The sequence below is a fragment of the Perognathus longimembris genome, chromosome 1 (genome assembly GCF_023159225.1).
Source record: "Perognathus longimembris pacificus isolate PPM17 chromosome 1, ASM2315922v1, whole genome shotgun sequence".
Lineage (NCBI taxonomy): Eukaryota > Metazoa > Chordata > Mammalia > Rodentia > Heteromyidae > Perognathus > Perognathus longimembris.
Window position 1 is genome coordinate 130,599,468 of NC_063161.1, and position 26,439 is coordinate 130,625,906.

The window sequence follows — 26,439 nt, forward strand, 5'->3', positions numbered from 1 at the left end:
AATCATTTTGGCTGGGCACTGGTGGCTCATGCCTATAATCCTAGCTACTCAGGAGGCTGAGATCTGAGGATCATGGTTTGAAGCTAGCCTGGGCAGCTGGTGAGACTCACCCACCAAAAAGATGGAAGTGGAGCTGTGGCTCAAGTGGTAGCCCACTGGCCTTGGGTAAAAAAGCTCAGAGACAGTGCTCAGGCTCTGAGTTCAAGCCCCAAGACCAGAAAAAAATATTTTGGCCTCTAAAGTCTTGCGGCTCTTCAAGGCCTGAGAGCTAAGACCTGCTAGTCTAATGGATATTCATTAAAGTATTAGCATACCCTAGAGCCTAACCCTCTGGGGAAGTCTATTCCTAAATTCTCACCAGTGAGAGGTACGTGACTGGCAATGACAAGGGAGCAAGCAGCTGTCCTGGGTTCACAGTTGGAGCAGTTCAGAGCCTAGACTATCCCTTGTTGGAGAGTTGAAGGGATTTGATCTCCAAGGTCCTCAACCCATGATGTTATAACATTTAATCAGGTTCAGAAACCACAGCAGTATGCACTGGAATTGCCAGTCTGTGCGTCAGCGAAGTGATAATACATCTCAATCTCAATTTTCCAGTGCTTAGTAAATATTGAATGAATGAATCACAGGTGACAGGAACGATGGTAGGAAATTGGCACCATCCCTAATGGGTTGCCTTGGGGAGGATAAAGTATTTCCACCCATTTAAAGTTACCTGAATGGGGGTGGGAATTAAAGGTGTTTATCCAGAATAGTGTTTGTGTTCTATTTGGAGAAATACTGAGGAAGAGTTGGCTAAGGAATTGTGCATAGGGCTGGGAATGTGGCTTAGTGGTAGACTGCTTGCCTAGCATGCATGAAGCCTGGGTTCCATTCCTCAGCACCACATAAACAGAAAAAGCCAGAAATGTCTCTGTGACTCAAGTGGTAGAGGGCTAGCTTTGAGTACAGAGAGGCTCAGGGACAGAGCCCAGGCCCTGAGTTCAAGTCCCAGGACTGGCAAAAAAAAATTGTGCATAAAAAGTGGCTGATCCAAGAGGGGTACCAGAGAGTTCAAGTGTGGCAGAGGGGGTAAATGCTGAAGTGGAAGTGGTATAGCACTACCACTTTCACACTGAACCTAGATTATTAGTCAGTTGGAGCAAGGCTGCCGGCCCCTACCTGGCCACTAGGGGAGCTCTGCCATGACAACTCAAGCTTCACATGTGTGCTAAGCTTCTAGGACCTCCTTTTAGTATGTTCTAAGGAGGACTCCAACCCATTAGGCTGGGTATGATGCTTGGTAATCCCTCAGGCTGGATATTTTGCTTGGTAACTGCTATAACTAGTTTTTCTGTGATCACAGTTATCTTAGGCTCCAATGTTTACACCTTATAGGCTATTCTTTTTTAGCAAAGCTACTTCTGAAGATTTGAATTTGGCCAGGGATTGTTTACATATCCTGAGTAGCTATGAAGAACAAAGTGTCCTGGTAGCCACAATGAGCAGTGGCAGCTGCTACCCTGGCAACAGAAGAATGGCACTTAGTGAGGCAGGGACAACAGGAGTATGGCCTTTAGGCATAGCTCTCAGACCAGGATAATTTAGAAATCTGGGTGCAGGGAGGGAGGGAGGAGGTAGGGGCCTAATAGGGCAGAATGCTCTAATCTCTCCCACTGCCACTTCAAGCCAGGTCAAGCTGGGTGACACAATACAGTTCTACTCTCCCCTACTGGCCTGAGAGGATCTCAAATCTCCTCACAAAGCCAGGTATCACAAAGGCAGGTAGAATTATCTTTATTGGACCATGACCTGTTTGGGGCTTACAAACCTGCAGTCCCAGACATAGCTGGGGTGGGGGAGAAATAGTATCAAAAAGGGATGAGTTCAGCGGATGAGGCTGTGGGCACTGGCTGGAAGCTGCCGGCAGGGCAGAGTGGGCTGGGACCCTGACAGGTTCAGACTGAGGTACAGCAGCGTTAATAATACTCTCGGAGCGTTAATACTCTGGGAACGGGCAGGCACTTAGGGGGACAAGGGCATAAAGGCACTTGGAATCAGGGAGGGAACATGGGTTGTGCAGTGGGACTGGGCAGGGCCAGGCCCAGGGTTTGGCAGGCACTTTGGGGAGTGCTGGGGTTGGACAGGTAGGGCCCTGACAGCCCAGAAGGCTTTGGTAGTGGCAGGCACAGTCTCTGGGCTGGGTCTGCATTAAATAGAAGTGGCTTCTCTAGTGCTCATCTCGAAGCTCTGAAGGCAGGAACTTGTATTGCTGCTGCCGGATCTGGGCCAGCTTCTTCCGTGCCTCCTCCAGCTCTCGTTCCTTCCGAAGCATCTCTTCCTGTGCTGCGATGATCTGAGGAATGGAGGACCAAGATTCAAGTCAGCAAGTACCCCATAAAGAGTGGGGGGATGGGAGAGAGTACAGACAATGGGCTTGGTCTCCTGACAGTGCTTTTCCGAGTGGCTCACCTGGGCAATGCCCCCGACCATCTTCTCCTTCACCACCACTGTTTCATTCTCCTGGTCTTCAAAGGCTGCAGCTTTCTGGGCCGCCTTCACCAGGTTATCCGAGGCTCTCTTCACTGCGTTACCAGCAGCCTGAGTTAAAAAGCATGAGTTAAGAATTCAGAGTCCCTGAGAGGTTTCCTCAGCTTCCTCACAGAAAATGTTTTCTGGGTGATGGTTTAAAGCAGTAAAGTGCAACAGATAATGGGGTGGGTAAGGGTTCTTTACCTGAAGTCGTTTCATTGCCTCAGAGTCCTGGTCAGCCTTGACCTTGCAGGCCACAAGGAGCTGGGCTGTGGAGGCAGCTACCTGCTTGGCTGAGGAGATGAGCTTCTCTTGGCTGGCATGGCCTAGAACAGCGGCGTTGGCTGCTTCACAGAGATTGTTGGTAGCTGCAGCCACTGTCCGGGCCTAAAGCAGAGAATTGGATTAAAATATGTCTCTTGTCCAGTTCATTGCCTTCTAGCTTCCTCAAGTTTCCCAAGCTGAGAGAGACCTAGTGGTATCTGTATACTCACAGCAGAAATGAGGCCCTGGGACCACTGCCCATCATCCAGTGCATTGGCTGGAATGGCGCCCACCTGTGAGCAAGAAGAAAGGAAAAAATTAAAGACACATGCTCTCCTTCAGGGCCTCTCCTCCGAGGGTGGCACGCAAGAATGGAGCAGCTGCTCTATCTCCTCTTCTGGATATGTAAGTACTTACTTTCCCTTGGGCCACCAGTTCCCTCTGGGCAGCTGATGCTGCCTTTACCAGTGCACTGGTGGCTGCTGCGATGGACTTGGCAGCTTCCAATATCTGCTCCTCAAAGTTCAAAGACTCATCTGCCTCCTGCAGTGAACAGACACATGATACAGACAGAGGCACAGACAGGGTAGAGGGGTAGGGATCATCTGCCATGCTGAGGGGATGTGTGAGGTGTGGGACTGACCTTGGGTTTGGCTCGGGGCTTCAGCTGCTCTAGCTTTTTGGCTGCAGCCTCAATGGCAGCTGCCGCTCCTAGGAGCTCATTCTCAGCGATGACTGTGGGGTCTTCTGGGTCTACCCATTCTGTTCCTGGTGGGATGAAGGGGGTAGGAGGAGGCTAAGGCAGAGCAAGGTGAGAACCCCTGGCAGTTTGGTTAGAATTGCCTGACCCTGGCACCTGTGGGAACTATGGAAAGTTGCTAGCTCACAGCCATCCACCACAAGAAGGGTTTCCCTTCCCTCTCATCCCCTGGCCATTCCTCACCCTTCATGGCCTCAGCAGCCTGGATGAGCTCAGTGACTGAGCCAGCCACCCGCTTTGAGTGTCCTGTCAGTTGCTGCTTCAGTTCTGGGTTTGGCTTCTGCAGGGTCTAGGAAAGCAGGGGGCAGGGAACAAAGGGTCTTAGGTTCCACTTTCATCTATAAGACAGGGTGGACCATTCCCCTAACCCCCATCCCTAGAACTCTCCATAACATAGCCTTCAAACACCACACTCATGCATCATGCTGCACAGTCAAGTGGGACTGTGTCACTCACCGGCTGACAAGGCACAAGGAGAAGGATGAAATGGTAAGAAAGAAGAAATGATGAAGGTAGAGAAGGGGTAGGTCAGATGAGGAGAGGGGAGACAAGAAAAGGGGAAGAGATGAGTGGGCGAAGACTGTAAGATCAATGGGGTGTCAGAAATAATAATGGACTTGGGAAATAGATGGTAAGTAGGGAGAGGATCTGAGAAAAACATGAGTGATCTGAGCCTGAGGCTTCTGGGAAAAGGACAGGTAGGCTGGATGAGGAACAATGTCCTCCTTACCAGGAGCACATGGTCCAGCAGTTCCAGGTAGCCATTGGCACATTCCCGACCATAGCGCAGGGCTCGAAGCCGAACATCAGGGGCCACTTCTGGGTGGTAAGCTGCTTCCTGTGTCCAGTCATATGGAAGCTTTAGAATCCCAAAGAGCTCTGGAGCTCCCAAATCCCTGCAGTTTTGCCACTTCCATGTTCTACACCAACGCTGCCTTATTCTTACCTTGCAAGCCCGAAGCATATCTGCAATAGCACGGCGGCTAAGATTGGCTGTGGCAATGACATCCTCCTGACGACAGGAATTGCCAGCAGCAACAGCTTTGGCTGTTGCCATGGTAATGCCCTTGGTCATTCGGATGAAATCTTCTGGGGTAGAAGTCTTGGCTGGTGGTTCTGGGGAACAGAAAACCTATTGGGGAAGAATAAAAAGATTTTACAACGGTCCAAGTTAGAAGACAATGCAGTACTCTGTACTCATGTGATTTTGTTTGCTCTTTTTTTCCCTCTGTTGGTTGTGGGGCCTTGAACTTAGGGCATGGGCACTAGCCCTGAGCTCTCCAGGCTCTACCACTTTGAGCTACAGCACCACTTGCATTCCCTGGGTAGAGCACTAGCCTTGAGCTGAAGAGCTCAGGGATGATGCCCAGGCCCAGAGTTCAAGCTCTATGACCAACACCCCTGCTCCCCCCAAAAAATATTTCCTAGGACAAGAATGATGGTACATGCCTGGCCTGTTTCATAGGAAGTTCCAGGTCAGATTGAACTACATAGATTCTCTGTCAAGTCCTATAGATCCTTCTGTATCACAGCTAATAGAAGACAGCTGATCATTGTTTGACTGTACAGCTTAGTAGAAGAGTAAAGACTTAGCATGCATGAGGCCCTGGATTTGGTCTTCAGCACCATGAAAGTAAGGGAAGGAAGGAAGGAAGGAAGGAAGGAAGGGAGGAAGGGAGGAAGAAAGGAAGGAAGGAAGGAAGGAAGGCAAAACTGGTAAGGGCTGGGGGTACTTCAGTGGAAAAGTGCTGTTGCTTAGCATTACAATGCCCTGAATATGATCAACAAAACAGACAGAAGGAAAAATAAAGTGCATTTGACTGGGTTTTCAATCCTAGTCATTGAGGCCTTAAATATTAGACAGAGGTACTTGGAATTCTACACAAGTGTAAAGGTAATGAAATACTTTGATATATGAATTGAGTCATCCAATGTTTCCATAAGGACACTAGGATGGAGCTTCTGTGAGAGGTGCTGGGTGCAGTGGGGAACTAGTTAACCTAGTTCTTGTTCATGGAACTTCTAGTCTAGTTTTCAACAGAGACAATAAACAAACTGGCAGCAAAACTAAATATTGTTTCTGGGCTTACGAACAGTGCTGAGATGAGAAATAAAAACAAAGCTTTACTTAAGAGAAGTGGTCAGAGAGGCCTTTGAGCCTGAAGAACTAAAGAAACAATATGTTCAAAACACTGGCAAAAATCAGGTGAAGAACCTGTAACTAGCAAGAGCATGGCATGTTCTCAGAACTGAGAACATCACAGAGTATCTAGGTGCTAGTCAGTGGCTCCTGCATGTAATCCTAGCTGCTTAGGAGGCTGAGATCTGAGGGTCCCATTCAAAGCCAGCCTGGGTAGGAATGTTTGTGAGATTCTTATCTCCAATTCAGATAACAGGAGGTAGAGCTGTGGCTCAAAGTGGTAGAGTGCTAGCCTTGAGCAAAAGAACTCAGAGTGAGTGCCCAGGCCCTGAGTTCAAACCCACGGCCAACAAGAAAACAAAACAAAAATGGAGAGTTTAGTGGGATGGGGGCACAGAAAGGAGTCCGATACATGGCACTAGAGAAGTTGGTAGGGAATATCATTAGTAGGTTATTTATTTTTTTGAGAAAGAATCTTGATATATAGCCCAGGCAAGCCTTGAACTCCTGGTTTTCCTCCCTTGGCCTCTTGAGTGCTAGGATTACAGGCATGTACCACCATATCCAGGTTACTAGTAGGTTTTAAGCAGCAAAATAACATAATCTCATATATATATATATATATGCACATATATACACACATATGTATGTATGTATGCATATGTATGGATGCTATATACAGCAAACCAGAAAAATAAGAATTAAAAAAAAACTCAGAATGGAAGCATGGTAGAATACCAGCCATGAGATAAAGACAAGTAAAAGTGCAAGACTAAGTGCATGCTCCAGGACCAGGAAAAAAAAAAAAAAAGAGAGAAGGAAAGAAAAGAAATGGAGGGCTGGGGATATGGCCTAGTGGCAAGAGTGCTTGCCTCGTATACATGAGGCCCTGGGTTCAATTCCCCAGCACCACATATACAGAAAATGGCCAGAAGTGGTGCTGTGGCTCAAGTGGCAGAGTGCTAGCCTTGAGCAAAAAGAAGCCAGGGACAATGCTCAGGTCCTGAGTTCAAGCCCAGGACTGGCCAAAAAAAAAAAGAAAAAAGAAAAGAAATGGAAAGGGAAGGAGAGGAAGGAAGGAAAGAAGCGAAGGAAGAAGGGAGAGAAGGAGGGAGGAAGGAAGGAAAAAACTCCAATTTGGACATCTCTAAGGTTACAACAGAACATCAGAAAGATGAGTTTAGGAATTAGAAAGATGCAGAGAGGAATGGGAGAAACTGAAACAGGGATGCTAGGTAGAAAGCTGATCTAGCAGGCAGAGTGAGAGAGTACGAATGAAAGTGTACACAGAGGTACTGACATGGACTAGAAAGGAGGGAATGACAGGAAAAGGAAATGGAGAAGGTGAGCCACAGGACTTGGTAATGGCTTTGATGTGGCAAAGACAGGTCAAAGATGAGGAGGTCTCTTTACAACTAGGGATTGTGACTATCATTCATGGAAATGTCACATCTGGCAGGACAGCTGGAAGGAGGCATAGATGGTGATATCAAAAGGCAGTTGAGATGAAGTCCGAAATGGAAGTTGGTGTCTTAGAGAGTGAAAATTAAAGTTATTAACTTCATCCAAGAAGGAACAGAGATTGAAGACTGTTGGGATCAGCTGTGCCTTTAAGGGGCCACAGCTGACCTTGGCCTGTCCCTCCCCTTCCTGTCTTAACAGGAAGAGAAGCCCCTGTTCCTGGGGCTAGCACGTGTGCTATGGCAGAGGGGTACCCCAGGGGCCCATCCTTGGGGGGCTGGATCTCTGCCCACAAAGGAAGTCTCCTGACATCACTTGAGGGACGGCCCCTTGGGACCAATCAGGGGCCCCTCTCTTGTGCCCACCTTTGGGGTATATCTGGGGGGTTCCTCATTTGAATAAACAGAAGCCCTAGAGGTATTCTCCAGGGGCCCACGCATCTGTGTCGTTCTTGGCGGTTTTGGGGCACCCTGCGACCACACACCACCGAGGCTACCTGTGGCCATCGCTCCCACGTGAGAGCGATAAAGGACCACCCAGGAAGGGGTGGACAAGCCCCTTCCCCTCAAGCGGAGGGGAAGTAGAGAGAGCCCAACAGAAGACTGCAATTCGGCAGTAAATGTGTCTATATTAACTAAGCTGAAGGTGATTCAATGATGGTTCCTGAAGCAATACTGAGAAGCAAACAGAAAAGCCAATATTAAGAAAGCCAAAGGTGGAAAGAACTTTAGGGAATAGCTTATTAGCAGAGCCAAATGCTATGGAAATGTTTAGGATGGAGACCAGGAATGTGCCACCGAATGCAGCAACTACTATGCCTTTAGTGACTGGAACAAATGGGAAGATGGTGGTAAGACAGTCATCAAATGCTAAGGAGTCAGCCAGAAGCCAATGGCTCAAGCTTGTAATCCTAGATACTCAGTGGGCTGTGATCTAGATGAGTGTGGTTTAAAGCCAACTTGGGTAAAAAGGTCTGTTAGCTTCTACTTTCAAAATAACAAGCAAAAACAGGAGGTATGATTTGAGTGGTAGAGCACCAGCTGAGTAAGCTTAAGGCATCAAGTTCAAATCCCAGTACCATCAACTCCCCTACTCCAAAAACAAAACAAAAAACAAAACAATACAAAACAAATACAATACAAAAAACAAAACAAAACAATACAGGAAGGAGATAATGGGTGAGAAAGGGAAAGGTCATGCAAGTACTTTCGCAATGAGAGAATTTATGTGACGTGATATTTTTGTGAATGCAACTGAGGTACATATTAGCAATCTATAATGTTCCCTTTCCCCTAGCCTTGTCTGTGATGCTTACTGCTAGTTCTTGCCGGATGTGTTCTGTGGTCGCCTCCAGGGCCCGTGTGCCTTTGGTGGCCTCGTCTTCCACAGCCTTCACTGTTTTCAGCAAGGACGTCACATTGGTCACCATCACCTAAGGGCCACAGATGAGTGGGGGCAGGGTCATCTTAAGGAACAGGAGGAAGGGCATTGATTGCCCCCTTCTGATGTTGGTCCTAATTCCCCCAAACCTTGGCAGAGTTCTTCAGCTGGCACACTGCAGGGTCGTCCCCAACTTTGCCAGCTGCTGCCTTTGTTGCGCTGATGAGGTCTCCCAGGGCCTTGGCTACATCTTTCACAGCATTGATCAGCACCACCTGTGTGGGAGAGGCAGGTCTGGTCCATGGGAAGGGTACTACAGGAAGTAGTTGTGGTCAGAATCAGAGGTGTCAAATGGGTACCTGGGTCTCAGGGTCCTCAGCTCCCAGGCTGGCTGCCCCGAGCTTGACCACATCAGCAAGGCGGGTGATGGTGGCCACAGAGGACTGGGCAGCTTGTGCCAACTTCTCTTGACTCCCAGCTGCATTCTGCACCAGGACCTTGGTATCCTCCACTAGCACCTTTGCAGTCTTAAGAATGCCCTCCCTGGGGGAAGGGTAAGCCTAGTTAGCTCTCAACACCTCCAGCTAGTCCAAGGTTTTTGATCCAGTTTTATAGCCAATGAGCTAATTGATATCCTGCCTCTTCCGGTCCCAACCCCAAACTGTCTGCATCCCTCAGAGCAGTGCCCTCCTCACCGGTGGTCAGCGAAGGTTTCAGTTCCCTCACGGTTGAGCGTGCCGGCGGTAGCAAACATGATGGTGGTATCAAGGTCAGCGATGATGCCAGACACTGCACTGGCTGCTGTGATGCAGGCCTGGGTGCCACGATTCCCAGCTTGGAGTGCAGCCAGGACATGGGAGACCTGCGGTAGACAAAGTTACACAGTGCCATGGGCAAGGATGCCATGCCTGGAGAAGGGGAGAGGGCCAGGGAGGTAGAAGGAGGGCGGGAAGGTATCAGATCCCTATAGCCATGGAGATCAGCATGGTCACCTTCTCGGAGACTCTCCGGGCACACTCTATGAGCTCCTTCTTGGTATAGGCATCACTGGGACTGCACTGCAGGGCACCTGCCTTGGTGACCAGAGCAGAACAGCCATGACCCAGTTCCTGTACTCGGTGTTTGATGTGGGCACCTATCTGCAAGCAGAGGGAAAGATACACAGATTTTACAAGGGGAACTCGGGGCACCCCCATTGTGCTTGGAGGAGTTACTAAGGATATAGAAACAATGTGTGTCACAGGCTAATGGAGTTGTGCAAGTTCCACTACAGATTTTTCTGGTTTCATATTGTATAAGCAGTAGGTCACCTCCTACACGTGGAAAGTAACTGTGAAAGCACCAATTAGTAAGGAGTACGTTAAGCATAGTAGGAGGAAGGAAGGAAGCACTTTAATGCTTAGGTATTTGAATCAGAGGGCCATAGGGTACCATTTGCCCTGAGTGGAACTGTGGAGGGCTTGGAAGTTGAGGATTAGATGGGCCCTGCTAAGATCCACTAACTTCCTTTCTTGGAAAGCAAGGGTTTTAGGGAAGGATAAGCTCCATGCAATTGTCACAGGGAAGAACTAAGGATGGAACAGAGGGAATACAGACTTGTAGCAAAGCAGGGAAGCAGCCACAGCCAAGACAAGGGTCAGCAGAGGCAAGAAGAGCAGGATCCAGAAGCTTATAGGTACTGAGCTTTCTCCTTAATCCCTATGACCTAAGGTTTTGAGTGTCTCCACATAGACACCCTGTACAGAGGCCCACCCTTTCCAGAGAGGTCTGTTTCTGACAGCCTACAGGTAGTAAGGGTGTTTGAATTCCTGGGATTTCGTGTGTGTGTGTGTGCGTGTGTGTGTATAAAAGTACCTCTTCATTTTCAGCAGCCACAGCTGCAGGTTTGGCCTGAGAGGCCAGTCGGCCATAGTCACTAGTCAGCTGGTTGGCGAGAGGACCCAACTCCTCCGGGCTGGTATTTGACTTGGTTACCTGGTAATAACAGAAGAAGAGAAGTTTTTTGTTTTTGTTTTTGTTTTTTTTAATTTAATTTATTTATTAATTGAACACAATTTTTTTTTGACAAGGTGTTGTGCAAAAAGGGTACAGTTACATAGAAGGGCAGTGTGTACATTTCTTGTGATATCTTACGCCCTGTTTTTCTTTCTCTTCTCTAGGTCAGGTAGACATATATACAATATACAATGTATCAAGAACATACACAGTAGCCACGTGGCCACGCCCAAGAAAATTCGCCTAGGGCTTTAAATGTAAAAAATTTAGACAATATGTCGACAGTAGTCTTATATGAACGTACATACATAGCTTTTGAGCTATTGTATTCCACTGAGAGGTCGATTTTTGACCTTTATATGTCGAGTAGTTGTTTGGTTTTAGTTACATACTGTTGGGTCGCTGCTCCAATCCTGTGGGAAATACCATTTGACAAGCAGTTTTTGGTTTCACAGACCTGGTCTCTACTGTCTCTCCATCTCCCTTTCTTAACAGTCATATATCAGGGAGATCATGCCCCTTTGTTTTCTGTGTTCTAGGCTTGTCTCGCTTAACATTATTTGTTCGAGTTCTGACCATTTCCCTGCCAATAACAATATTTCACCATTCCTAATCGCTATGTAGTATTCCATTGTGTATAGGTACCATATTTTTTGGATCCATTCATCTGTGGAGGGGCATCTGGGTTGTTTCCATATTTTGGCTATTGTGAATTGTGCAGTGATAAACATGGAAGTACAAATGTCTTTTTGATATCTTGGGACTTGCTGTTTAGGCATCTTTCGCCTAGGAGTGGTATGGCTGGGTCATAGGGTAGGTCTATATTGAGCTTTTTGAGAAACTTCCATACTGTTCTCCAAAGTGGTTGTACTAATTTGCACTCCCACCAACAATGGAGAAGGGTTCCTCTTTCCCCGCACCCCTCCAGCATTTGTTGTTGCCTGAGTTAGAGTATAGACCATTCTAACTGGGGTGAGGTGGTATCTCAGGGTTGTTTTTATTTGCATTTCCTTTACTACCAGGAATGTTGAACATTTCCTCATATGTTTCTTTGCCATTTTTATTTAGAAAAAGAGAAGTTTTGACAAATCTCAAACCTCCAAGGGCAATCCTATTAAAATGCCACAAACTCACCATCTCCTGAACAGTGACTGCAATGGCCTTGGCTGTCTGCACCATAGTTGTTTGGTAATCCACAAAGGAACCTTCTGGTTCACCCATTGGTCCTTCATCTAGCTGAAGGGGAAGGATGAGGGAAAAGGAAACTGTCAGGATTTCTGCCACTATTCCTAATTTCCCTGGCCCAGGGTATCTGTTGTGCCCAGAGGCACCCTAAAATTCTAACCTGGTTAATGGCCTGGGTGATGGAGTCCACCATGCCACCAACGACGCCTGCAGCACTGGCTGCCTCATTGAGTGTTGTTGTCAGGTCCTCTACAGCCTCGGTCATCATCTGCACAGCTTCGTCCAGGGCTTCCTGGGTGTGTGCTGCTTGCTGTGGGGGACAAAGAGTGAGCAGAAGCCCAGCTGTTCTTGCTTCTCCCACCCTTACACTCTCTCCCTCCGCTACCTTGGGGTTACCACCAGCCTCCTTGGCAGTGTACAGCAACTGTAGGGCAGACTCTGCCAATGTTTTAGTCTGGTCCAGGAGCGCCATCTGCTGAGGGTGGCTCAGGGTCTTAGAGGCAGCACCCACTGCGGCCAGGGTGAGAGGCTCAAAGTACTGGGCCATCTGGGACACCTGAAGCAAGAGGTTGGGATGAGGGTAAGGCAAATTCTCATATTCCTCTTCCCCGCCCAGGGCTTCTCACAGATCTCCCTCATACCTTGTGTCCCAGCTGGGAGGCTTCAGCTCGAGCAGCATTGGCTAATGGCTCGATGAGATGGGAGATCTCCTGTACTGCAGTAAGCATCTGAGTGTGCAAGGCCTGGAGGAAGAGGTGGACATCAGCTCCAATTGTAAGCTCAAATAGGACCTTCTAGTGCACAGAACCCCACTCTTTCTTCCTTCCCCTTTCCTTTTTGTTTCTTTTTGGTGGTAGAGGAGATGGAACCCCGGGCCTTATATATGTGTAACATACCCTCTTACTACTGAGTTATGCTTCCAGCCAGCATTCTTCCTTCCCTAAGAACTGCCCAACTACTTCCCCATAGGCACGTTTCCCCACCTCCTCCAGCTTGGCCTCTTCCTTCCCAGACCCTATCTTTGCCCTTACCTCCTGAGAGATGCCCTCACGGGGAGCAAGTTGTTGGCTGATGGCAGCAAGAGAAGCCTGGTCTAGGTCTCGTAGGCAGCTGTTCAGAGCTGCAATGGCCGTCTCACACTCCAGCTGTCCTGGGGCCTTGTCCCTGCAGACACATCACAGGTTCCACACCAAGAATATCTCCTTTAAAGAACGCTAGCCTAGATTCCCCGATTCTTCCCAATCTGGAGGAACAGGTGTCCTCTAACACTACCCTGTCTCATCGTATACAAGTATCTCCTCCTACCTGCCACCATGTTTGTCCCCAGCCACACCGATTCTTTACCCTTCAGTACCTCATGCTTGTAATAAGTTTCTTGATGGAGTCTGAGACAGTCCTGGAGTGGCCAGCCAGCACTGACCAGCTTGGGGGGTCCCGGGGATTGACTGCCAGAGCCCTGGCTGTCTGGATTAGTCCCCCAGCACTCTCCAACATTGTCTTAGCAGAGACCACAATGGGTTCCATGGCTGCTCGGCCCTGAGGGAAGGGGAGGCAGGGGGGGTTTAAGTTTCATGATGCACCAGAAGATGAGATGACAATACTGTCTGGCTGGTTCTCTTGGCCTACTGCCTCACCTCAGGGCTTATCTGGGCTGGGATGCTGGAAAACTCAGGGTTAGATGCGAAGGCACTCAGATTTTCCACAGCCTCCAGCAACGGTGCTGTGGCTGCTCGGCATTGGGCCCGGTTCTCTTCTGTGAAGGCACCGTCTAGCGCCTGGAAATAACAGGGAAGCCCTCAGGACACAGCCTATATAGACATGAGGGATGGCCCAGGTCTCCCTCCATGAACGGATTGAAAGAAGTTAGTGCTAGTGAATCTGGATGAGAAAGGGCTCAAGCTTAGTCAGAGAGGATGTGACAGCAGGCCTTAGGAAATAACCGGGGAATTGGGGAGAGAAGGTAGGATGAGTTAGGGAGATGGTAGGAATTAATACACTGGGAACCTTGATAGTCTTGACAAGATTGGCGGTACTGTTGGCCACTTCCTTGGCTGATTGCACAAACTGGCGCTTGGCAGTAGGATTGGCGGTATGGGCAGAAGCCAGGCGGCAGCTGTTACACAGTGCAGAGGTGTGTTTTGCCACAATGGTGGCCGCAGAGAGCACCTGAGAAGACAAAGACATGGAAAAGTTGTAAGGACAATAGGAGGGAAATGTACATAGCCAAGGAGGAATCATTTTTAGGGTTCGAGAATAGAGTATAATACTCTTGGGGTTAAAATAGGAAAGAAAGTCACCAGAAAAGTCAATATTTAGGAAAAAGACATGTATAAAGATAAGCTAGGTGTGGGGGAGGGGAAGATGAAAGACAGATACACTAATAGGGAAGAAACAAAATAGAGCAAGTGAGAGAATAAGCTTAGATATGTTTAGAAAAGTTGTGAATTTAGCACTCATTGGAAAAATGAGTGCTTACAAAAAGATAACATGGCAGAAGAAAACAGTTAACCAAACAGAAACGTGTGTGGAAGGTTCGAAACAGATTTCTACCTTCTCCTCCCTCATACATGCTTCATCTCCCTTGTTCCCTTGGGGTTTGGTCTACCCTTTCCAGACTTGCCTGTGGTATTGGTTCCCTTACATTACCTGGGCCTGGGTACAGCCAGGTTCCCCCAAACTCTGACAGGCCATCTGAATTGCCTGGTTTGCACGGGCAAATTGAGTGGGATCCACCAGCCCTTGTTGCCCAGCTTGGCTGTTGGGGTCAGAGACACCAACGAGATACGCCGCCTAAGGACAAGAAAGAGAATGGGGATGAGAAATAAAGATGGCAGGTGAGAAATGAAGCAACCATGGGGACAGAGGAGGTAGGTGGTAAGTTTATTAAAGAACAGCATTTATTTTTTCTGCATTTTACAGGAATAAAAGTATAACAAAAATAGATACATTATAAAAAAAACTCTTGTTTTAAAAGTTTTACAGGTCTCAGAAGATTAAAAAGTAAATGACAATTGGGTATTTTGGCACATGTCTATAATCCCAGTACTCAGGAAGCTGAGACAGCAGTCATGACTTTGAGGCCAGGCTAGGCCATGTAGCCAAACACTGTCTCAAAAGGGGAAAAGAAACAAAAAAAAGGAAGAAAAAGAAAAAGATCTTATTATTGTATTTAGATGTTGCATGTGGGTTTGCTGGGTCATAGGGTAAAAGTAAAGCACACTGCAAATAGCAGTAAAAAAAAGTTTGAAAGGCACATATGCACACACACATAAAGACAAAGCCTCAAAAATAAAACACCGGGATGGGATATGGCCTAGTGGGAAGAGTGCTTGCCTCGTATACATGAAGCCCTGAATTCGATTCCTCAGCACCAGCTGTATAGAAAATGGCCAGAAGTGGTGCTCAAGTGGTAGAGTGATAGCCTTGGGGAGAAAAAAAAAAAAAAAAGCCAGGGACAGTGCTCAGGCCCTGAGTTCAAGGCCCAGGGCTGGCAAAAACAAAACAAAACAGAGCAAAAATAAAATACCTAGGCAATAACGTAACCAAGGAAATGAAAGACCACTGTACTGAAAATCATAAAACTTGAGAAAACAAATTGAATATCAGGAAAATGGCCATACTATTGAAAGTAATCGGCTGATTCAGTATCAAACTCATCAAAGTCCCAATGTGATTCTTGACAGAAATAGAGCAATCAATCTAAAAATTCACACGGAATATGAATAGCAATGAGGATTTTGAGTAAAAAAGAATCATGATGGAGATACAATACTAGCTTTCAAATTATACTACAGAGCTACAGTAGCAAAAAATAAATGGTATATGCACAAAAACTGACTTGAAGACCAAAGGTACAATAAAGAAGACCAAGGACTAAAACCACATAGCTACAGCCATCTAATTTTTGACAAAGGAGCTAAAAACACACTGGAGAGAGGATAGTCTCTTCAATAAATGATGCTGGAAAAACTGGTTATCTATATGTAGGAGACTGAAACTAGATCCCTACTTGTTACCTTTTATAAAAATCAACTCAAAATGGATGAAAGCTCTAAATGTAACATCTGAAACTATGAAACTGCAATAGGAGGCTGAAACCTGAACCCTATTTCCTTCCCCATACAAAACCTAACTCCAACTGGGTCAAAGAGCTCAACGATCTGAAACATCAAATCTAGTACAGGAAATTATAGGGCAAAATCTAGAAGCAATAGGCACAGGTACACATTTCCTGAATAGCGCTCTAGTTGCCCAGAAGACAAGAGTAAAATTTGACAAACTGGTCTACATCAAATAGAAAGCATCTTTGCCAGGCACTGGTGGTTCAAACCTGGAATCCTAGCTATTCAGGAGGCTCAGACCTGAAGATCTCGGTTCAAAGCCAGCCTGGGCAGAAAAGTCCTTGTGAGACTCTTATCTCCAATTGACCACTCAAAAACTGGAAGTTGGGCTGGGTTGTAGCTCAGTGGCAAAGCACTTGCCTAGCAAGTGCAATGTCCTGGGTTGGATCCCCAGTACCAAAAAAAGAAAAGACAACAACAACAAAAACACCTGGAAGTGGCACTGTGGCTCAAGTGGTAGAGTGCTAGCCTTGAGCACAAAGAGGCTCAGGGACAGCGTCTAGGACTTGAGTTAAAGCCTCATAACTGGAGGGAAAGCATCTTCACAGCAAAAGAAAAAACTACTACCATAACGAAACCCTTCCCTGTATAACTGACATGTACATGTGAGAAGAGGTGGAGCAGGGAAAGCACACTACTCTAAGATCCCATCTCGGGGAAATAACCTGTGCAGCTGCTTCGGTGAAGCCACAGAGGGCCTTGGAGGCTGTGGAAATTGCCTCTCCAAACTCTGGCAGGTTCCCATTCTTGGCATTTTGGGAGATGCCAGTCATGGCCTCACCCAGCACCTGAAGAACAGAAGATATTGCAAGGGTTAGCCATAGGGAATCATGGTCCATCTTCTACCTCTCCTGGGGCTCCCTGCTACACTTACCTTGGAGTTCTCCATGACACTATCCAGGCAGCCAAAGTAGGACATGTCGTTGATAGGCTGGACTGGGTTCTCCAGGAGCTCCCGGACAGTCTGTGTATGGGAGAGAGACATGAGAGAGCTAAGACACCGCCTACAGACCCACACGCAGAATGCCCTTCCCAACCTCAACCTCAGCTAGTTTGGCAAGGGCCTACCTCCAGTTCTCTCAGGGCATTGTCACACTCCTTCTGGCCAGGTGCTTGCTGGGTGCACATGCTGATGAGCTGGTTGATGCTCTCAGTCACTGCCCTACAAAGGGACAGAACATTGAGTGAGTAGCTTAACAGTCCTGGGTCCTATATCCATAGGAAGTCTCTGGCTGTTTTTTTTTTGCTAAGGACCTCTCATGAAATGTCTCCTCCTCAGTTTCTCACACTTGTCCCAGGGCTGGGCTTTCTAGCTCTCACCTGGCAGCTTCAGCCAGTTGCATCTTGAGGGTGGGAGCAGAAGGGTCCGTGGACAGGGCCTTGGCAACTAGAAGAAGTTTGCTTGAAGACATGGAGATTCCCTTCAAGTTGGATACAACCTGGGCCTGGTCCTTTGGGCTCTGTTACAAGTGAGAAGGTTACCATCTTTCCCAGACATTCAAGTACTGTTAGGGACTGGGGCAGGGAATGGGCCTGGAGCTGATCCAGTGTGTCCTATCTAGCCCTGGAAGAGGACCATGCAACCAGACCCACTCTTTCTTCATACCTGGGCTTGCCCTGCCATCTCCACTCCTGCCTCCAGGAAAGTGCTGAAGTCCTTTCCAAATCGACGTGAGGCCCGAGCCAGGTCCTGAGGAGTTCCCCGTGAAGCCTGCACCAGTTCTGTGGCTGCCTGATTCAGGCCAGCAGCAGCTTCATTCAACTGGCTCTGAGCTTCTTGAAATGTCCCAGTGCTGGGAGGAAGCTGCAGGGTCAGAAAGAAAGTCAGACTGAAGAATGGGGAGTGCTGCAATGGGGAGCCTGGGAAAGGAGGACCAAGAGAGTGTGCAAAAATCCCGGGAAGAGTGGAAGGGGACAGATCTGGGAAATCAGGATTAAAGAAGTCTAGTGGTAGGAGGGGAAGACTTGGTGCTCCCTCACTCCTCTGTTGCCTCATGCCCTCGTTCCCTTACAGAATCACTTAGGAGTCTCTTGCTGGCATCTCCAACCGCTCTCAGGGCATTATCCACATCTTGCTGACCAGGCAGGCAGCTGACACAGCGGTTCAGTGCCTGGGTCACTGCTTTAGCCACCTGAAATGGAAAGGAGACAGGGGTCCCAAAGTGAGAACAATGTGGTGATTCCATGCTCCCTTTCTGGGACATGGAAGACAATCATCAGCTCTCATGTTCTGTTGATTAGTGCAAGCAGAAAGGGGCTGTTAGAGCTAGACAAGCTGATCTCTGGGTAGTGAGTGAATTATGAAACCTCCTCCACCTTGGTGCTTAGGTAGGCTTGTGCCTCAATCTAATGGAGACACTTCTTCCAAGACAGAGTAAAAAGATGGAATTCAGGGAGGACCCTCTGTCAGTGTGGGTGAGGCTCAGAAGCCTTTGTCCTGTCAGGGCAGACCAGATGTAGGGACCTAGGGGAGAAGAGGGCAGTGGTCCCTTCCCAGTACCTGACCTGGGCAAGGCGCTGCTGGCTTTCAGGGTCCCCTGGATGGCTAGCTGCCTTTTTTGCCTCCTCAATGAGGCTGCTGGCCTTGTCCAGTACATCACTAGCCGTGTCAAGCACAATGGCCTGAACTGCAGGATCTGATGTCAGGGCAGCTATACCCCTTGCAGCCTGGGCCAGTGACCGCAGTCCACCAGCCACATCACGAGCTGCAATACCTGGGGAGACAGGTGAAGAGAAAGGGAAAAGGCTCCTTCATTGGCAGGCCCTGATGCATGTATAATTTTACTGACAGCAAATAAAAAGGCAGTTTCCTGTCAGCCTCCTCTCTTATCCAGCGCCTCCTTCCCCACCTCTCTATCCTATGCCCCAGTCTTGGCCTGTCCCCACCTACCTGCATAATTCTCATTTCCCTGAGCAACCTCCCCTAGCAGTTGGGCAATGGCAGAGCTCACTGCTTTGGTGCTGTTGCCAAGGTCCTGGGTACATTTCTCCATCTATGGGTGAAGAAGGGACAGAGGTGGAACTCAGGCTCAGGAGAAAGTGGGAGGGCCCTGGAGAAGGTTCTTGAAGGCAGCTGACAGTTTAGCTGAAGGTTCTGGATGGCTCTGTAGCACAGGTGGAAGGAAGACTAGGGCTTGTATGAGAAGGACACACTAAGAATACTTACTGTCTCTCCAGGTAAGGGTTTAAGTTTGCCATCTCGTGCTGCTGCCTTCACTTCCTGTAGGTCTCTTTCTAGATTCTGTACCACACTTAGGGCAGAATCCATCTCCAAGGGTCCACATGCTTCCTGAGCCTGGGATGGTAAGAAGAGGTACTGGATGTAGGCAATAAGGCTGTATCTCACTGATGCCTGAGATTATATAGTCATTCCTGCCAGAGGTTATTCTGTACAGATTCCTTCTCATGCCGGGACTCCATAGTCAGCTCACATACCTTCTGGGCTGCTGTACGGAGTTCAGCTAGAGCAGTTCCCAGATTCTTGGCGCACTGACTCAGCTGCATGGCTGAAGCTTGGTCCTGAATCATCGGCACTGAGGCTTTCGCAGCTGCCACCATCTTCCCACCTGGCTGTTGGGGAATAGGTGGGTGGATGAGGTGTGCCGTCCCCTCTGGAGACTTGAGTACAGGGGCTAAGGATGGTTAAGATGGAGTAAGCCCCGGAGCTCAGTGCTGGGAAAGAGGTGATCTGCAGATAGTTGTGACAGATATAGGATCTTGGAAGGGTAGAGAGGATCTGGTCTGAGAGCTGGGAGAGGGAGTCATACCTGCAGGAAACTCTGGCTGGCAGCAATGAGGGCAAGCTGGGCACTAGGGCTGTCAGGCTGAGCTTGGCTCCCTCGGACGCCCTGCACCAGCAGTGGAATCTGCTCTGCCACAGCCTGAAGGTAAAGACATTAATGAGCATCATTCCCCTATAGGCTGCGGGAAAGTCCCCTTTTTCCTACCCTGCTCCCCAATCTCACATGCTTCCCCGAGACTCACCTTGCAGCTCTGCACCAGCAGGGGCTGGGGGCCTGCAGACGCCTTGGGAGTGGAGGCTGCGTGTTGGGCTGCAGCAATAGTCTGTGTAGCGGAGGCTGCAGCCTGCTTAGCTGCATGCTGTGAGGACAGAGTAGTTAGGACATGCCCAAGCATTTCCAGACCCAGTCCCAGCTTACATGGCCCCTACTATGCCCTAAGGAAACATTGACTCTCCTGTTCATTCCTCCCATAGCACCCATTCGCTCTCCCTCTGGGTGACTACCCAGCCTTGCCTCCAGGCGCTGCACCAGCTTTTTCTTGATGGCATTCTGTGCAGCCACATTGGTGGCCATGCGGAGCCCCTCAGCTGCCTCTCGAAGCCGCTGCTGTTGTTCCTCACTGTCAGGGTGGGCAGCTGCCCCCTAAAGTGGAAAGACAGTGAAACACTTAGCGTACTTTTAGTCTACTCTTCTTCAACTCCTCTTGATTAGGTTAAAATTCACTTGTTTTCCAGAGGTCACTTCTAATGATCCAATGGCAAGGCTCTGGAGTGCCTGGATTCCCCTGGGATGCTGAATGCCTTCCTTAGGTAAAATTATATCTCCTTTCCCTTCCCAGAGAAGGGGTCTTGTTTCTTGCACCACTCCCTACAGACCACCTTGAATGCTACAGTGAATAGGGATCCCTGGGAAAAAGATCACTGCTTCAGAGCAGATATCTGCATTTTCCTGTAAACTGAGGAGCTTCAGAGCCCAGGGGCCCTGGGAATCTTTTGTCCTTCCTCACACCCCCATATATCTTAGTGTCCTAATGCTTTGTCTTTCTCTGTATGGCTAGAGTGGAGACTCCTGGAACTGAAGGCCAAATGTGGCTCTATAGGAAACAAAGAAGGAGAAAAAATCCCAGAAGGGTTGTAGTGGGAACACAGGAAAAGGTAGGAACAGCATACTTTGGACTTAAAAGAAAAAGGATACAGATGTCTGTCATAGTGATGGAGTACTCTGGGAGTTGTCAAGACTGGAAGTTTAGGCCATAGCTCACATGGAGGTTAGGGGCTATTTGCTTTATGAACGTTTCTTTATTTGTTCTCTTCTATTTTCTGCTTTTCCTGGGTCTCCCCATTAGATGAATCTGACCTTATCTGGATCTTCCCTTCAGTGCCCCGTTTGGGGAGCTACATGTAAGATTTTGTACCTTGGCAGCCTCTACCATCTTGGCTGTGGCATCAGCCAGGATCTTGGCAGCACTTAGGAGCTTTCGAGAGTTCACCAGATCTGTCTCCCCTTCAGCATCAGCCTTGATGGCATTAACCAGGTCTGAGGTGGCTTGGGCCAGGATGCGAGCCTGTCGTACCATTTCTCCTGAGAACATAGGGCAAAATCAGGGGATGGGAGGGGAGGAAGAGAAACGAGAGTAGATGAAGTAGATGGGGATTTTTAGAGAAGTGAAGAGACTGGCAAAGTTCTTGAGTGATTTTTCACTCAAGATTTTTCAATGGAAACAGACTGCCCAGTGAAATCTTCTGGGGGGGGGGGGGAAGAGAGTATCCAATGTGTATTTTTTTCTTTCTTTAAAAAACAACAACAACGTTATTATAAAAGTGACATACAGTTCAATGAGTATTTTCAGCAGGCAGGACTGAGATGAGATATTCTATGTGAAGGCTTCTAGAAATGAGGGTAGAGGTGGGGAAACATTTCCCCCCTTTCTCTTTTCCTTTCCTTAAACTCTTTTTTCTTCACCAAGGATAGCTATTTCATTTCAGTGGTGCTGAGGTTTGAACTCAGGGCCTTGCACTTGCTTAGGTAGACACTTTTCTTCTTGAGTGACACCCCTGGTGCTTCCGGAACAAAGTCGAACACTTGATTTTTAAAATTTCAATGTCATTGATGCTTGAATTCGGGGCCATACCTTTAATAAGTAAGCACGTGAGCTATACCTCCAGCTTACCCAGCTACCTTAATCATGTGACTTTCCCCGTATTTTTGTGTATTCTTTGATATATTCTTTAAATGTTCCAAGCAAGGCAGCCCGGGGAACAGAGGAGAAATGGAGGTTTCTGTGATATTAAGCAATGAGCCTGTGTTTGGATGTCTGGAAAGACCACACTGGTGTTGGCAGTGGGGTCTGCAAGGGAATGTCCCAAGGGCTTGGTTTTTGTCTCAGCAGGGATGATGTCCTTACCAGCATCACCCATGGAGCTGAAGATGTTCTCAGTGACTGTAAGGATGGTGTCAGTGGCCTGGTCATAACGGCAAGCAGGCCCAGCCCCTGTGGCATGGGCTTTCACATGCTGCAGCAACTCATTCAGGGCCTGGGTAACGGCTGTGGCTGCTGCTCCTACCCCTCGCAACAGCTGTCCATCCTCTGTGGCTGCCTGGGAGGCAGATACACAGCCCTCCACAGCTTTGGCTACCAGTCGTCCAGCCTCCACTAGCTGCTCTTGGCAGACAGGTGAGCTGATTGTAGGTGCCACTACCTGTGTGGAAACGGAGTATCAGAGATGTAGGCAAGAGACAAGAACTATAAGCAGGGTATGATGGTGCATACCTATAATTTTAGCTATTGGAGGCAAAGATCAGAAGGTCCACGTTTTGAGTTTAGTGCAAAAATATAGTGAGATCCCACTGTAACAAGTTTCACATTGGGAGTTCATATAATCACAGCTTTGCAGGATACAGGTGGGAGGATCACAGCCTGAGGCTAGCCTCAGGCAAAAAACTGTAAGACCCTATCTGATTTTGAAAAGGGCTAGAGGTATGGCTTGTGGATATAGCTCTGAGTTCAACCCCAGTGTCATTAAAAAAACCAAAAGCAAGAGCAAGAGAGAAGAGAAACTGCGAGGTAGAGTATTTGTGGTTTTCAAAGCTGACATTAGGATAGATAATGAAGCCTCAAGAACCAGACATAAAACGAGAAGTTTATGAGCGCGCGCGCGCGCGCGTGTGTGTGTGTGTGTGTGTCATTATCAGTCCCAGGCAAAAGCTACAATGTTTGGGCTCACCTTGGTACAGGCCACCAGTTGGGAGGTAGACAGGGCACACTGTGTGGCTGCAGCAATAACCTGGGTCTGGAGGCCTGAGTCCTCCGTGCGCTGGGCCACACTCTTGGCCTTGAGGACCAAGGCAGCTGCGGCACTTGCCACTGCCTTGGCTAGTTGCATTAGAACGTCCTGCGAGAAAATGGCAGTTAGCATGACCTGAGATGGGGCTTGGGGTCTATGGGCACATCTCAGAGGCATAAGCTGCTTCATTATTCCCGGTAACTCCAATCAGAGGACAGTTTATGGCAGAAGCAACCAGAACCTACCCTGAGCCCCTGCCTTGAGCACCCAACAGGACAGACACTCACCAAGGAACAAACCCCCACCAGGAGAAATCAAGCCTACACCAAGGGGAGAAATGCATGAGGCGGATACACTCGGACAGTGATACAGAAGGAGGGACAATACTGGTACAATGGGACAGGAGCTTGTTTTTCTCCATTTCTCTTCTCAAGTATTAGTTTGCAAGTAGTTATCCTGGGGTGTTGGGAGCAACACCCTTTTCCCCAACCTGGCCTGATCCAGGCCTCCCCATCTCCCATCATGTTCTGCTCCCTCAGGAGGGTCAGGGAGAGATTCAGAAGCGAGTGTATGCGGCTCAGAAAGGACCAAGCTGGGAAGGCCCAGGCCAGAGGCCATTACCGTAGGGGAATCGGGGGGAGATCGAGCCCCAGCCCCTCTGGGTGTATATATCTGCATGGGAAATCCAGGATGAAAAGTCAGCTGAAGTAACTACTATGGGTGGGGAAGAGGAGACTTGGGGCACACCGTCCTCAGGTGGTAATGGGGAGCTTCAAGATCACCCCAAGCTGAGGCAAGGGCTGTATATAGGGACAGCAGGCTATGGATATCATCAATGAGGGCCAAAAGTATACTAGTAGGTTAGGTTTGGATATAGGAATTCTGAATCTTCATTTCCCAAAAAGAGATTAGCAGTTCCCAGTGTCATCCCAGGAAAGAGGGTCAGGCTTGTTTGGACGGGTCAATTCACAGAAACAGAACTTGGGAAATAGACTCAGGTTCAAAGGTTATATCCTAGAAAAGGGGGTTCTGGGCTTGGTAAGGCACCAACCTGGAAGTGGGGGTCAGTGTCACTCTCCCCAATTTGCTGCAACAGCTCCCCACTGGCCTGGCCCACGTTCCCAGCTGCTTGCAGCAGGTTCTGACGGGGCTGTGGAGAGTGAACACCTGTCAGAAGCTGCCCCATCCCTGCCCGTGGGCCCACAGGTCTCACAGGCTAGCCTGAAACTTGGATTTCCCCAGTGTTCCCCGCCTTGGCCCTGCCCTGTGGCCGACCTCAGCACTGGCAGGCTGTGCACTTCGCAGCAGTTCTGACACTGCCCCCGCAAGGCCCTTTGCTGCCTGCAGCAGGGGTCTGCCGCTGCCACCTTCATCTTCCAGCAGGGCAGCCAGCAGCTTCACCCCACGGGACATCTCCGTCAGGTTGGAGGAGATTGTGGTGACTGCACAGCCTACTGCAGTGTAGTCTGTCTCTGCAGGGTCCCCTGAAGGCAGGAAAAGGAGTGTGAGACAAGGCAGGCTAGACAATTGGTAAGTAGAAACATTGCCAAACATCCAGTTAGTCACGTACACATCCTGAGAGATGCACACACAGAACCTTCCATGAGTCAAAGTATAGTCATACACACAGCCAGTCACATGCGAGCTTGTGCATGCTTACTCTCCCTTGCCCCTAGCCTACCTGCTGTTAGGTTCACCACAGAGGCAGTACCAGCAGTGATGGCATCTACTTGGGAATGGATCTCATGCTTTGATTCATCCATCTTGTTCTTACGCCAGGCCTTAGAGGCCTGAGAGAAGGAGGAAAAAACTCAGAATCTACTCTGGTTTGGTTAGTCCCCTCTCTATCCCAAGTCTCAGCTTAAGGAGAATCACCGGCCTGCCCTCCATCCTATACTCACAGCATCCTGGCCAAGTGGGGGCAGAGTGTCAAAGTCATCCAGGGTGGCCTGGGCAGCCTGCACAGCCTGCATGCTGGAGTTAATTGTTCCGGTAAGGGCCTGCTGGGCTGAAGTCTAAAAGACAAGAAAGTTTAGTGGAAATGGAAGGTAAAAAAGAACCAGACACTAGGGAGAGGATATAAATGGGAACAAAGGAAAAGACTGCTAACTCCTGGCTTGGTCGGGTAGAGGGTGGGAAAAGGCCTGGGTACCCCAGTGAAAGCAGGTGCACTCTTACCAAAGGAGGCATGTGTCCTCGGTGCATCTGGCCACTGGTAATCTGCTGCTGGGCAGGTGGCATGCTGCCCATCTGGAAGTTCTCAGGACCTGAGGCTCCGGAGCGCATGATGGCAGGCAGAGCCACTGAGCCATGCTCTACTTTCCCTACCCGGTTATACTGCTGCTGAAGAACTGTTGACCTGTAGACAGGATGGACCATGGAGTACACAGAGGACTCCTTGTCAACACCTGGCCCCCAATGCACCTCCCCTGCAGGTCCTGGGATCTGGGGTCTGTGAAGTCTTGTTACAGCCTGACCTAGTGATCCTCACTCCCTAACAGTCCTTGGAGTCAAGCCTTGCCATTCCCAACCCTGAGGGATGGGGTCAGACCAACTCCTTTCCTACTTTTTTGGGGATACTGAGTCCTCCAGCATGGTAGATTCCTCATCTCCCTCCAACCCAAAGTGGTCCTTGCTTTTTTTCTGTGGGAAAAAAATAGGGAAGAATTGAGTCACTTAAGGAAGAGTTAGTGGGCAAATGCAGCTTCTTCTTTCCAGTCAGTCATTTTCTAGAACATAGGTCCTGTATTTAGAGGTCTGTCTTGGGAGGGGGTAGGGAGAGGAGGCAGTATTTACTTTCTTAAGGATGATATCGATATAGCCGGCAATGAGCTGGGCGATCTGCTCCCCCTCTGTTGTCTGTACTGAATAGTAGCCATCCTGGTAATCCCCAAAGTCCTAGGATAACAAGGTGAGAACTCAGCAAGGAAGCCAGAATCTACCCAGGATGAAAATGAGGAGTGGGGGAGGCTGAAGGTTGAGCTGCTGAGGGCGCTTTCCATATCACCTTTGGCTACCTTCCAAAGGTGGGAAGAAGCCCACTTTCTTCAACTGTCTATTTCTTTATCTCCTCCCAACCCCTCCAAATTGTATTTCTGAGGAGTGGCCTTTCTGCTACAAAGTTTCAAGTCTTTAACTCTCCTTCAGAGATAAATTTGAATATAAACATTTGTTATTAAATGAGTATACCTAAAGGTTGGCAATCACACCCAAAATGCAAAAGTAGGAATTACTACAATTCCGACTTCCATTGTGGGGGTACTTTATGAAGTTACCAGCTTTTAATTTGGAATTCCAAAATACTAAAACACAGGGAAAATCAACTACAAATAGTTGCTGCTAAGAGGAAAGGCATGCTTTATTTTTCCTTCCGACCCACTCCCCAAGATTTGCTATGATCTCAACTTGCTGATTACAGTTTATTCTGTTGACTTTCTTTTTCTTATTAAAAAAAAAAATTTTTTTTTGCAGTACTGGGGATTGAACCCAGGGTTTCACACATACTAGGCAAGTGTTCTAGCACTGAGCCAACTCTTAGCCCTCTGTTGAGTTTAAAGAGTATGCTCATCACCTATTTCATTGAAGCACTACTCAC

General features: G+C 48.4%; 1 protein-coding gene across 2 annotated transcripts in view; it reads right to left on the reverse strand.

Annotated features, from left to right (window-relative positions):
- Positions 1–1,750: 1,750 nt before the first annotated feature.
- Tln1 (talin 1) overlaps positions 1,751–26,439 on the reverse strand; it is a 35,396-nt gene continuing 10,707 nt past the window's right edge. The window contains exons 11-58 of one of the 2 annotated variants that reach the window (XM_048330797.1): positions 25,641–25,742; positions 25,411–25,487; positions 25,023–25,203; positions 24,746–24,859; positions 24,526–24,634; positions 24,120–24,328; positions 23,896–23,994; positions 23,466–23,516; positions 22,785–22,952; positions 21,965–22,259; positions 20,975–21,141; positions 20,074–20,202; positions 19,802–19,918; positions 19,585–19,698; positions 19,253–19,387; positions 18,984–19,112; positions 18,708–18,810; positions 18,323–18,531; positions 17,830–17,949; positions 17,424–17,621; positions 17,138–17,277; positions 16,886–16,979; positions 16,692–16,781; positions 16,483–16,605; positions 14,343–14,486; positions 13,701–13,862; positions 13,331–13,471; positions 13,051–13,232; positions 12,728–12,860; positions 12,338–12,439; positions 12,082–12,252; positions 11,857–12,006; positions 11,646–11,747; positions 10,371–10,490; positions 9,509–9,655; positions 9,212–9,378; positions 8,876–9,059; positions 8,666–8,791; positions 8,452–8,568; positions 4,482–4,667; positions 4,266–4,373; positions 3,719–3,824; positions 3,419–3,543; positions 3,193–3,318; positions 3,006–3,068; positions 2,716–2,898; positions 2,452–2,580; positions 1,751–2,335 (exon numbers count right to left, since the gene is read on the reverse strand). In XM_048330797.1, the coding sequence (XP_048186754.1) occupies positions 2,210–2,335; positions 2,452–2,580; positions 2,716–2,898; positions 3,006–3,068; positions 3,193–3,318; positions 3,419–3,543; positions 3,719–3,824; positions 4,266–4,373; positions 4,482–4,667; positions 8,452–8,568; positions 8,666–8,791; positions 8,876–9,059; positions 9,212–9,378; positions 9,509–9,655; positions 10,371–10,490; positions 11,646–11,747; positions 11,857–12,006; positions 12,082–12,252; positions 12,338–12,439; positions 12,728–12,860; positions 13,051–13,232; positions 13,331–13,471; positions 13,701–13,862; positions 14,343–14,486; positions 16,483–16,605; positions 16,692–16,781; positions 16,886–16,979; positions 17,138–17,277; positions 17,424–17,621; positions 17,830–17,949; positions 18,323–18,531; positions 18,708–18,810; positions 18,984–19,112; positions 19,253–19,387; positions 19,585–19,698; positions 19,802–19,918; positions 20,074–20,202; positions 20,975–21,141; positions 21,965–22,259; positions 22,785–22,952; positions 23,466–23,516; positions 23,896–23,994; positions 24,120–24,328; positions 24,526–24,634; positions 24,746–24,859; positions 25,023–25,203; positions 25,411–25,487; positions 25,641–25,742 (6,573 nt within the window). In that variant the 3' untranslated portion in view covers positions 1,751–2,209. The remainder of the gene's footprint in view (positions 2,336–2,451; positions 2,581–2,715; positions 2,899–3,005; positions 3,069–3,192; positions 3,319–3,418; positions 3,544–3,718; positions 3,825–4,265; positions 4,374–4,481; positions 4,668–8,451; positions 8,569–8,665; positions 8,792–8,875; positions 9,060–9,211; positions 9,379–9,508; positions 9,656–10,370; positions 10,491–11,645; positions 11,748–11,856; positions 12,007–12,081; positions 12,253–12,337; positions 12,440–12,727; positions 12,861–13,050; positions 13,233–13,330; positions 13,472–13,700; positions 13,863–14,342; positions 14,487–16,482; positions 16,606–16,691; positions 16,782–16,885; positions 16,980–17,137; positions 17,278–17,423; positions 17,622–17,829; positions 17,950–18,322; positions 18,532–18,707; positions 18,811–18,983; positions 19,113–19,252; positions 19,388–19,584; positions 19,699–19,801; positions 19,919–20,073; positions 20,203–20,974; positions 21,142–21,964; positions 22,260–22,784; positions 22,953–23,465; positions 23,517–23,895; positions 23,995–24,119; positions 24,329–24,525; positions 24,635–24,745; positions 24,860–25,022; positions 25,204–25,410; positions 25,488–25,640; positions 25,743–26,439) is intronic. The other variant, XM_048330872.1, reaches the window with a different exon arrangement.